Genomic DNA, 12,131 nt, shown 5'->3' with positions numbered 1-12,131 from the left:
CCCTTGGCTGGGATTCCATCTCCCACCCACTCAGGACACTCCAGTGAGGGTCCCTCTCTGTTGTGCGCCCCCCCCCCCCCCCCCCCCCGCCCCAGCACCCAGACCGGGGACCATCCCTGAGTTCCTGCTCCCTTGACTGTAGACCCCTCAAACAGTGTGGTCCGTACTTCGGCTCTCTTTTCTCAGTCTCTCCTGACCCCCTGTCTGCCCGCATGTCGGCTCTGGTCAGGGTCACTGCAGCCTGCACAAAGCTGACCTGACCATGAACCCCAGTCCCCAGCAGTGTCCCATACCTGTGTCCTCTCCCTCCTGCCTCCCGGGAGGCCCTGAGTCCCTTTCCTGCCCAGCTGGCCACTCCCTCCAGGACTCTCCTGGTTCTTCCTCACCCCTGCCCACTCCCCCGTCTTCTGTGTCATCTACCTCCCCACTCCCCAGTGAAAGCTTCCGGTTCATGAATTTTTAAATAACATCAATATTCTGACAACTCCAAATTCATATCTCAACCCCTGAGTTCTCTGAAGTCCAGGTTTGAATATCCAACTGGGTTCTTGAAGCCTTCATTAGTCATTTATAGGTTGCCTGATAGCCATCTCAATGCTAACATCCCAGATCTAATTCCCAATTTTCCTCCAATCAGCTCCTCCTTTGATGGTCTTCTTAGTTGATGCGGCTTTGTCCTTCCAGCTGCCCTGGCCACATGTCTTGGAATTATCCCTCCACATCCAGTTCATCCATAAATCCTATTCTATTAAAAATATATTCAGAATTGGACCATTTTTTTGCAGTGGGCTGTGGTATAGTCTTGGCAGAGACCCATTGTGAGCCTTTTAAGTGTTACTCCTTTGCTCATAACCTTCCAGTGGCTTCCTCTCCAATCAAAGGCAGAATCTCTCTGAGGTGGGCAGGCCTTACATGATCTGCATCCCATTTCCTTTCTGACCTCTCCGCTCCTTCAGCATGCCAGGCAGCACACAGCCAGGCCTTTGTGTTTGCTGTTCCTTTTGCCTGAACTCCTTAGCCACCTTCCTGACATCCCGTGGCTCACCTTGCACTCAACGTCCAGTCTCTGCTCAATTGTCTGCTTCTCAGGGAGGGGCCCTCCTTACCCGTCCCCCGAACCTTCGGGTTGTATCTCTGCTTTGTCTTTCTCACCATCAGACCACATTTCCCTTACCTTGTGTTCCTGTCTTTCTCCCTCACTAAAGTATAAGCTGCTTACAGCCAGGCCTTGTGTATTTTCTTTCATGCTATATCCCTGGTACCTAGAATGGTGCCTAGTGTTTGGTGGGGGCTTGATAGATATGTGTTGGAAGAGTGAGTGAGTGTGTCCTGATTTCCAAAGTAGATTTTCCTAGGTCTGTATCATTTAAGCAGTTTGATCAGATTGTTTTTCTTGAAAAGACTAGCGTATAGAGTGAACAGCTCTGAAGTGTGTTAGGTGGCAGTGGGGTATTATTTTGAGTTAATTTTAACTGTAAGCATCAATCCATATATTTGGATAATCCATTAAGAGAGAAGAATTACCAGGGCGCCTGGGTGGCACAGTTGGCTAGCCATCTGATTTTTTTTTTTTTTAACATTTTATTTATTTATTTGACAGAGACACAGCGAGAGAGGGAACACAAGCAGGGGGCGTGGGAGAGGGAGAAGCAGGCTCCCCGCTGAGCAGGGAGCTCGACGCGGGGCTCAATCCCAGGACCCTGGGATCATGACCTGAGCTGAAGGCAGACACTTAACGACTGAGGCACCCAGGCGCCCCTAGCCATCTGATTCTTGATTTTGGCTTGGGTCATGATCTCAGGGTTGTGGGACCGCGCCCCACATTGGGCTCTGCGCTCATTGCGGAGTCGCCTTGGGATTCTCTCTCCTCCCTCTGCCCCTCCCACTTACGTGCTCTCTCTCTCTAAAATAAATAAATAAATCTTAAAAAAAGAAAAGAGAGATAAGAATTACTTATAAACACCAAAATAAGGGCGCCTGGGTGGCTCAGTCGGTTAGGTGGCTGCCTTTGGCTTGGGTCACGATCCCAGAGTCCTGGGATCGAGCCCCGCATTGCGCTCCCTGCTCGGTGGGATCCTGCTTCTCCCTCTGCCTGCCCTGCCTGCCATTCTCCTGCTTGTGCTCTCTCTCTCTGTTAAATGAATCAATAAAATCTTAAAAAAAAAAAAACACACACACACCAAAATAAGCCAGAGAAAATAAACCAAATGAGAGAATTATGAGTAATATTAAGTAACATGCAAGAGCCGTTTTTGAATAAATGCCACCTTTTTCATTAAATCTAATTTGGGCTTATGAATTAAAGAGAAGATTAAAATTTTAAGAGTATGGTTCTCCTCAGTTGATGTCATAACTTCGTTCTATTCTTAGTAAAAAGCAAAGTTTTAAAAAATTAGAAGTAGGAGCACTTAGCTGGCTCAGTTAGTGAAATATGTGACTCTTGATCTTGGGGTTGTAAGTTAAAGTCCCATGTTAGTTATAGAGATTACTTAAAATCTTTAAAAAAATTAAAAATATATACAGGAGAAAAGTGATCGTTAAATGTTTTCTTCCTCATTCTCAAATGCTTTAGGTTTGAAGATCAGCTTCAGCAGTGGTTGTCTGCAGACTCAGGAGTGTTTACGCATTCAACGTCCCTTCCCCTCTACCTTCCTCAGACTCTGGTGTCTCTGCCTCAGACAATTGAACCTGTGATGAAGACAGTGACCGCTACTAGCCCTCAGGTGGGAGGAGAGTACATTTGGCATTTGAATTAGAATTCAAGACTGAGAAAATGGCTGGGAAAAGTAACGTCTCCATTCATCTTACGGTGTTGTGATGACCAATAAATTATCAGGTTAAATAAGATATTTTCCTAAGCTTAATCTGTCAGTGTTATAGAGGCCCAACTAATTGTGTTACTACTTGTGAAATGAAGGGAGAGTGGAATTAAAACATGCTTAAGAACTGAACCGAACCCATAACTGTGCCGGCATGCAGTGCAGGCCAGGAGCAAAATAACAAAGGGGACGACAGTGGCTTCTGTTTGTGCACATCATGTCCAAGCCTTGGCATCACCCCGAGCTTCCCTTCTGGGACTAACCTTCCCTGAGGAAAATTAGTGAATGAGGAAGATAAGATCACAGGTGTCAGGGGCTCACCCAGGAGTGTCCAGCTGCTCTGTGGCCGAGCTGCTTTTCAAAGCCACACTTGACTGGCTCCAAAGTGTAAGGTCTTTCTACCTCACCATCCTCCTTCAGTGGTAAAAGAAGCAAAAATAGAGTTTTCATCATAGATACATAATGCTGGACAGGTAGAAGGTCTGCTCCTGGACTGGCTTTAGGATGCCCTTCAATAGGGGAGAAAAGCAAATTAAGATGACACACTGTTTACGTTTATCAGCTTGGCAGATATCTTCAAAATAGTTGTACATTTTGACTTAACAATTTTGCCCTAAAGAAACTACTATATATAACAAAAATTAATGTTTTTTTCCTGTTTGTTTGCTTGTTTTTTGTTCACTGTAGTGTTAATCATACTGCATAAAAAATGGAAACTGAATATCCAGAGATGGGAGTCTGGCTGTTATTACAGGTCATATGATGGAATAGCTCATAGCCCTCCACAGTGGTATTTTATAAAAATAATTGACACTGAAAGTTGCTGATGATACAATCTGAAGGAAACATTCTATATGCAGGTGATACCAGCTGTATGCATATACGTTAGAAGAGGCCGGAAGGATGTAGGATAGGTGCCAAGAGGCGTGCTTGTTGAGCCCAGTAGGCCCCAGATGAAGTTTCTAACGTGAGCCAGATCTACTGCCAGAGTATATTTGGGTTCCTGGATATCCCAAAACTATTTTTAGGTTCTTTTTTATTTAAATAGAACGAAAGGACAGGGGAGCAGCTGCAGTTGTCAGAGGCAGCAGGCACATCTGTGAGCGAACGGCTGAAGCACCTGGAAAGGCTGATGCAGAGTTCAAGGGAGGAGGAAGTTGCCTCTGAGCTCCATCTCTCTGCACTGCTGGACATGGTGGACATTTGAGCTCCTGGACCTGAGAGAGGGAAAGTCTCCAGAAGATTTTTGCTTTTACTCAAAATAATGTTATTCTCAGATGCTTGATGCACTGTTGGAAATGTGATTATTAATCATGCAAATAAACATTTGAATGTCTAATGAGGCCTTTTCTAGTTTTCAGAATGAAAGGCTCTTTTTTCCTGGGTAGTGTCTTTGATAGTCTTTTTTTTTTTTTTTAAATATTTAATTAGATTTATTCCTCAATATTCGCTTTTTTTTTTTAAGATTTTATTTATGTATTTGACAGAGAGAGACACAACGAGAGAGGGAACACAAGCAGGGGGAGTGGGAGAGGGAGAAGTAGGCCTCCCGCCGAGCAGGAAGCCCGATGTGGGGCTCGATCCCAGGACCCCGAGATCATGACCCGAGCTGAAGGCAGATGCTTAACGACTGAGCCACCCTGGCATGTCTTTGATATTCTTATGTTTCATCTCCTCAGACTGTCACCCGTCAACGTACGCTCTGAGGGAGTTTGCAGCTTACATTTCTGTGTGTCATTCATTGTCACAGCAAAGTTGCAGCCACTGATGTGCCAGACATCACCAATACAGGGACGAATAAAGCACAGGAACTGTGCTTGCCAGGCCCACCTCACTCACATCTGAGAGAGCCAACTGTATATGTACCTAGGAATCTGAGGCTGTGCATGGGGCATGTCCCCGCACTGGAAGCAGGGGGAGACAAGAGGATTAGGTGGAGAGAGCAGGATTCCTGGAGAGAAGTGCAGGGTGTAGCTGGGGAGAATGTGATGTAGCTGAGAGGATATGAAAACCTGCAGGTGCCAGCTTGGTGGTGCTGCCAAGTGAGGACATAGGCCAGACCACAGAGACCCTTGCTGCCTTATTCTGCGTGCTCTGGGAATCCGCGGTTGGAGGAAAGTGGTTTGGTCACATGTTTTGTTTTTTTTTTTTCTGTCTACAACAATATTTTTCTCAAGTTAGATTGCAGACTTTATTTTTTTTTTTGCTTTAAATTTTAAAAAAATTAACATATAATGTATTATTCTTTTCAGCGGTAGAAGTCAGTGATTCATCATCAGTCTTATATGATACCCAGTGCTCATTACAGTTCGTGCCCTCCTTAATGTCCAGCACACAGTTACCCCATTCCCCCAGCAACCCTTAGTTTGTTTCCTTTGATTAAGAATCTCTTATGGTTTGTCTCCCTCTCCGATTTCATCTTCCTTTATTTTTTCCTCTCTTCCCCTATGATCCTGTTTTGTTTCTTAAATTCCACATACGAGTGAGATCATATAATTGTCTTTCTCTGATTGACTTTATTTCACTTAGCATAATACCCTTTGGTTCCATCCACATTGTTGCAGAAGGCAAGATTTCTTTTTTTTTTTTTTGATGGCTGAGTAGTCTTCCATTGTGTATATATACTACATCTTTATCCATTTATCTGTCGGTGGACATCGAGGCTCTTTCCATAGTTTGGCTATTGTGGACATTGCTGCTATAAACACTGGGGTGCAGGTGCCCCTTTGGATCACTACATTTGTATCTTTGGGGTAGATACCCAGTAGGGCAATTGCTGGATGGTAGGGTACCTCTATTTTCAACTTTTTGAGAAACCTCCATATTGTTTTCCAGAGTGGTTGGTAAGGCAGGCACCTCTATATTCAGCTTTTTGAGAAACCTCCATACTGTTTTCCAGAGTGGCATTCCCACCAGCAGTGTAAGAGGGTTCCCCTTTCTCCGAATCCTCACCAACATTTGTTGTTTCCTGACTTGTTAATTTTAGCCATTCTAACTGGTGTGAGATAGTATCTCTTTGTGGTTTTGATTTATATTTCCCTGCTGCTGTGTGGTATGGAGCATTTTTTCATGTGTCTGTTGGCCATTTGGATGTCTTTGGAGAAATGTCTGTTCATATCTTCTGTCCACTTCTTGACTGGATTATTTGGTTTTTTTGGGTGTTGAGTTTGATAAGTTCTTTATAGATTTTGGATACTAGCCCATTATCTGCTAAGGCATTTGCAAATATCTTCTCCCATTCTGTGGGCTGTTTTGGTTTTGTTGACTGTTTCCTTTGCTGTGTAAAAGCTTTTTATCTTTTTTTAAAAATTTTTTTATTGTTATGTTAATCACCATACATTACATCATTAGTTTTGGATGTAGTGTTCCATGATTCATTGTTTGTGCATAACACCCAGTGCTCCACGCAGAACGTGCCCTCTTTAATACCCATCACCAGGCTAACCCATCCCCCCACCCCCCTCCCCTCTAGAACCCTCAGTTTGTTTTTCAGACTCCATCGTCTATCATGGTTGGTCTCCCCCTCCGATTTCCCCCTCTTCATTCTTCCCCTCCTGCTATCTTTTTTTTTTTTCTTAACATATATTGCGTTATTTGTTTCAGAGGTACAGGTCTGTGATTCAACAGTCTTGCACAATTCACAGCGCTCACCATAGCACATACCCTCCCCAATGTCTATCACCCAGCCACCCCATCCCTCCCACCCCCCACCACTCCAGCAACCCTCAGTTTGTTTCCTGAGATTAAGAATTCCTCATATCAGTGAGGTCATAGGATACATGTCTTTCTCTGATTGACTTACTTCGCTCAGGATAACACCCTCCAGTTCCATCCACGTCGTTGCAAATGGCAAGATCTGGTCACATATTCTTTGTATTTATTTGAAATAGCGATCCAGAGAGCAGGAGCAGGGGAATAGAGGGAGAGGGAGAAGCAGGCTCCCCGCGGAGCAGGGAGCCCGATGCGGGGCTCGATCCCAGGACCCTGGGATCATGACCCGCGCTGAAGGCAGACGCTTAACTGACTGAGTCACCCAGGCGCCGCCACATACTCTTTTAAAAATGGCATATGGGGATGGTCAGCAGGACAAGGAAGGAATCTTGAAAGGGGTGCTGCAGCCATCTAGGTGAAAAAGGAAGGGTATAGTCCTGAGTTTGCCAGCAGTTAGTTTGAAAGACAGGGATAAATTTGAGCCATCTACAGAGGCCTTGTTTTTACATTTACTTGTTTTTCTACGTTCTTAATACTACTTTACCCAAAACTTTCTGCCTTAAGTGTAAAGCTCTTCTAACACTATCATGTGCATCAGGTAATGTGCTAGTTCTACTTTCTTATGGAGAAACCCACTGGGAAACACCCATTTTTCTGCCACAGCATGGACATTTCCTGGATTCTCAGTCCTGTATTTTCCTCTTCCTTTTCTCGCTTTCTCATTTTGATGGAGCCCGTTTTCTAGCAGCTTTCTGAGCTTGCATATCTTGTCTTTATTTCTACCCTTAATGGAAATGGGATTTTAGGTTGGTAACCATTCCCCTATGTTTTTGTTTTTTGTTGCTGGAAGTTTTACAAATCATCTCTGCCCCTGGTGTTCTTAAATTTCTCAACAACATGCTTGATGCATTGGTCTCCCTCCCCTATTGCCCAAATTGTGCTGAGCACGTAGTAGTGCTTTTTTTCTCTAGTGTTACTGCTGTGTGACAAACTACCCCAAACATACATAGTAGCTTAAATTTGGGAAGGATTTGGCTGGGCAGTTTTCTCTTGGGATTTTTTCATGTAGTTGCAGTCAGGTATTAGCAGGGGGCTGCAGTCACCTGAAGGCTTGACTAGGTTGGGTGTCCAAGACAAGTTCATTCACATGGCTGGCAGGTGATGTTGCACTGTCGGCTGGGGGAACAGCTGGGGCTTTCAACCTGAGTGGCCAATATGTGACCTCACTATGTGGCTTGACTTACTCATAGCCAGGTGGCCTCAGGGTAGTGAAATTTCTTACATGGAATCTCAGGGCTCCAAGTGCAAGGGCCCTAGTGAGCAAAATGCAAAAGCCCAGCTTTGGAACTCATGCAGGATAACTTGCATAGCACTGTATTATAAGCATGTGGTTAGAGATGCAAGGGATGGGACACAGATACCATTTATCAATGGGGATGAATGTTAAGATCATATTGTATAAGAGCATGTGAGATGGGAGATGTTGCAGGAATCTTTTGTTTCAGAGAGAGAGGATGCCAAGCAGGCTCCACGCCCAGCGCAGAGCCTGTTGTAGGGCTCGACCTCACAACCCTGAGATCATGACCTAGGCTAAAATCAAGTGTTGGATGCTCAACTAGTCAACTAAGCCACCAGGGCACCCCAGCAGGAATCTTTGGAAAACAATCTGCCATGCTTTTTCAGTCTGGAAAATTATCCACCTATGCTGGAGTTTTTTGAAATTATTTAATATATTCTTCGCCTCCACTGTTTCCCTTTGGAACTCCTAATATTTAGATGTTTGACAACCTGGATTAATCCTCTAATTTTCTTTCTTTCTTTCTTTTTTTTTTTTTAAAGATTTTATTTATTTGAGAGAGAGAGCACAAGCTGGGGTGGGGGGGGGAGGCAGAGGGAGAAGACTCCCTGCTGAGTGGGAAGCCTGATGCAGGGCTCGATCCTAGGACCTTGGATCGTGACCTGAGCTGAAGGCAGATGCTTAACTGACTGAGCCACCCAGGTGCCCCGATCCTCTAATTTTCTTCTCTCCTTTATTTTTTATATCTTTATTTTTTAACCTCCTACCCTAAAATTTCCCTATTTTATCTTCCTATTCTAGTGACTTTTAAAATCTGTTGCCGTATTTTTTATTCCTGAGTCTTTTTTCTTAATGTTTCTTATTTATTTGAATCCTGTCCATTCTTTTATTCAGTATATATTTTTGGAATGTTTACTATGTGCTAGGCATTATTCCAGGCGCTGGGGACATGGCAACAAACAAATTTCAGCCCTCACAGGGCTTGTATTTTAGCGGGGAGATATGCAATAAACAAGATAAATATGCAAATTGTTTGGTATGCTAATTGGTAGTAAGCAATGAGGAAAATAAGGGAGGGAAAGAGTGTCAGATGGTTCTTGTTTCATGGGTACCACATCCTACCTCTGTGAGGACATGTTTTTGTCAAAGTCCTTTTCCACACCTTGCACCATCTCCATTTCTCAAAATTTCCTTTTTTGGTGTGTTTTGTTGTCTGTCTTCATAGAGGCTTTCCTCAAATGTCTGGCTTATGTTCATGATGGGGCTCTGAAGAGCTTGTTGGAAGCTCTGTGTCAATGGTTACAGCCTGCCAGCTGATAGGCTTCTCCACGTATCCACTGGGTCTCAGATGCCAATGTTTGCAGGTCTTTTGGGGCCATTTGCATCCACTAGGTCTCAGATGCCAATGTTTGCAGGTCTTTTGGGGCCATTTGCTCCAGAAAAATCCTCTTCTTACTGCCCAAAGCTGTATGGCTAAGTGGAAGAAGCAGGACTGTGCTCCTCCACGAATGTAAGGCTTTTACTCCTACCCCATTTGCAGTGGCCCTCAGCTGTGTTTGGTTCCTGAGTTCACCCCTGCTCTGACTGAATTGTTAGATGTGACAAGACAACTGACTGGTGACTGATAAGAGCAATCTTAGGAAATGTGAAGAGAAAAGGCTGGTGGCAGAGTTTTCTTTCTTTTTTTTTCGGGGGAAGGGATCTATCATCCTACTGCTTATTCAAAGGTCTTCCATTTTCCGCACCTTCCTTGGGTTCATTAGCAAGAATGGTCTCTTCTTGATGGCCTCACCCCAATATATGGGTTTCAGCTTTCCTCTGGCTTGCTAAGTTGGTTATCCCTCCTTACATCACAGCCTCTAGAATTTTGTTGATCTCTTAGTTTCCTGGTAGCTCCTCTCCTGTTCTTAAACTGTGCGTTATTTTTTTAAAGATTTTATTTATTTATTTGACAGAGAGAGAGAGAGACAGCCAGAGCAGGAACACAAGCAGGGGGAGTGGGAGAGGGAGAAGCAGGCTCGGAGCCCGATGCGGGGCTCGATCCCAGGACCCTGGGATCAGGGCCTGAGCCGAAGGCAGACGCTTAACGACTGAGCCACTCAGGCGCCTCTATCTTTTATTACTTGATGTAAGTAGAGCTTGGATGGGAAATGGAAGCCAATGCCTGTGCTCAGTCTGACACGTTCAACTGGAAATTTCACCCTTAAAAAAACCAAAACTCTGCCACCAGTGTTTTGTCTTCACATTTCCTAAGATTCTTCTTATCAGTCACCAGTAAGTTGTCCTGCCACATCTAATCATCAATTCTCACACCTCATTTTACAATCCCTCCAAAACCGCTACACAGACCACCATGTCTTCACTTTGCTTCCCTGACTCCACATTCCTCTGGTTTTTCTCCTGTTTCTCTGGCCACTCCTCTTCTGAACTGGAAACTATTGGTGCCACAGGGCTCATCCTGAAAATCTTTTCTTTGGAATACTCATTCTCTAGTTGATCTTGTCCAATCTTATGTTTTCAAATATCACCTAAAAATAGGTAACTCTTCAATTCCTCTCTCTAGCCTTGTCCTCTCTTGAACACCAGCCCACTCCAATGTACCTACTTGCATGTCTAATGATCATCTGTTTTTTTTAAAAGATTTTATTTATTTGAGAGAGAAAGAGAGAGAGAGCACATGAGAGGGGGGAGGGAGGGTCCGAGGGAGAAGCAGACTCCCCGCCGAGCAGGGAGCCCGATGCGGGACTCGATCCCGGGACTCCAGGATCCTGACCTGAGCCGAAGGCAGTCGCCCAACCAACTGAGCCACCCAGGCGCCCCGATCATCTCTGTTTTAGAGTATCCCCAATCTAAGTGGAAATTTTCCCCAACACCTTCTCTACTTTTGTAAATGACACCATCCTCTGCCTAGTTGTTCACGCCCAAAACTTCAGTCTTTTGTATCCAGTTCATTGAACAAGCTGGAATTGGCAGGGAACATTGTTTTCTCCCATGACTGTCTCTAGAAACTCTTACCGGTGAATTCTCAGAGGGAGTTTTACAATTTTTTCCTTTCCAAGATACTAAAAAAACCCAAAATTATCTGACTCATAAAAGGCCCAGTACAGTAAAGTATCAAACCTCAAACTGTGCTCCAACCGGAACCTCTTTCCTCCCTTGGCTTTGCCAGACTCAGGGTTTGAGATGTCCATGCAGGCTGGGGCCCCGATTGCAGCCTGATGCTTTGAGTTCAGAGACAAAGTGCCAGCCGCTTCCTACTCCCGGGGAAGGACGGGCTGGTGGCTCGGGAGCGCAGACAGGGTCAAGTGTGCTCAGGCTCCGAGTCCACTTTCTGTGCCCCGCGGCCTGGCGGGCATCTCCTCACGCACACCCGCGGCACGGCCTGGAGGCTGCGGCCGGCCAGGGGCTGACAGACACTGTCTGATTCCGCGGTGGGTCGGCGTTGCCCTCTTGATGGCCGATGCAGGCGTGTCTTCCAAGCCTTCTCTCTGTGGAAGCCCGGTGTTTTGGTATCGTGTCACTGCTGTGTCGGCAGCGGCCTCTGGACGCGGACAGGAAGAGGCAAGCTCCCGGACCGAGCACACCGAAGTGCCGGCGTGCCCTTGAAGGGAAGGCGCGCGTGCTTCCGGGCGCGGGCAGGCCTGGAGGGACGCGGGCACGACGCGGCGCTGGAGCGCGCGCAGCCCGCCGCCAGGGCTCCTGCCGGCCGCCGCTCGGCCCCTCCGCGTCCGTGGGGGCACTGCTTCCTCCAGCAGAGGCTGCCGGCTCGCCGCCCGGCCCGCGTCCCCGCCCCCGCTGTCCCCCTCACGCTCGGCCTCGCGGCCTCCGCCTTTCTCTCTTCCCTTCACGTCCGAGCTTTCCTGGGCCCCCCCCCCCCCCGACGCCGGGCACCCCCGCGAGCGGCGGAGACTGCCCCTGCCTGGCCCTCCCCGCCCCGGGCCCGCGGGGGCTCGGCCTCCCCTCAGGTCCCCGCCACCGTGCCCGCTCCTCCTCCGAGGAACCCTCCCACCTCACCGCCCGGCAGCGCCCTCACCGCCAGGCTCCCGTCTTCCCCTCGCGCACTCGTCTCCAGCCACCCGGCCTCCTCCAGCGCACAAGCTCCCCCAGCCTGAGCCTCTCTCCCAGATCCCCTCTGCGCCCCCGGCCTCTTTGTCTTCACATTTTCCTAAGATTCTTCTTACCAGTCGCCACTAGGTGACGAGCGGCCGCCTCCTCCGCGCGTCGCCTCACGCCACTCCGGGCCGGACGCCAGCGCCCGGGGTGACGGCAGGCCCCGCCCCGGCCCCGCCCCTGGCTACGGTCCT

General features: G+C 47.0%; 1 protein-coding gene and 1 long non-coding RNA gene across 8 annotated transcripts in view; one reads left to right on the top strand and one right to left on the bottom strand.

The window, feature by feature from the left end:
* LOC113916217 (minichromosome maintenance complex component 3 associated protein) overlaps positions 1 to 4,166 on the top strand; it is a 52,721-nt gene extending 48,555 nt beyond the window's left edge. For 2 of the 4 annotated variants that reach the window (XM_027582190.1, XM_027582188.2), the window contains exons 28-29: positions 2,573 to 2,723; positions 3,868 to 4,026. In XM_027582190.1, coding sequence (XP_027437991.1) covers positions 2,573 to 2,723; positions 3,868 to 4,026 — 310 coding nt within the window. Of the gene's footprint in view, positions 1 to 2,572; positions 2,724 to 3,506 lie in introns of all 4 variants that reach the window. The other 2 variants (XM_027582191.2, XM_027582189.1) reach the window with 2 other exon arrangements.
* LOC113916220 overlaps positions 1 to 12,051 on the bottom strand; it is a 55,930-nt gene extending 43,879 nt beyond the window's left edge. For 3 of the 4 annotated variants that reach the window (XR_003517879.1, XR_003517878.1, XR_003517877.1), the window contains exon 1: positions 10,948 to 11,674. This is a non-coding gene — a long non-coding RNA (uncharacterized LOC113916220). Of the gene's footprint in view, positions 1 to 10,947; positions 11,675 to 12,008 lie in introns of those variants that run through there. The other variant, XR_004819698.1, reaches the window with a different exon arrangement.
* Positions 12,052 to 12,131: the final 80 nt, after the last annotated feature.

Source organism: Zalophus californianus, chromosome 1 (assembly GCF_009762305.2).
Source record: "Zalophus californianus isolate mZalCal1 chromosome 1, mZalCal1.pri.v2, whole genome shotgun sequence".
Taxonomy (NCBI): Eukaryota; Metazoa; Chordata; class Mammalia; order Carnivora; family Otariidae; genus Zalophus; species Zalophus californianus.
Note: the sequence above shows the minus strand (reverse complement) of the source record. Positions and strands in the feature narration are given on the sequence as shown.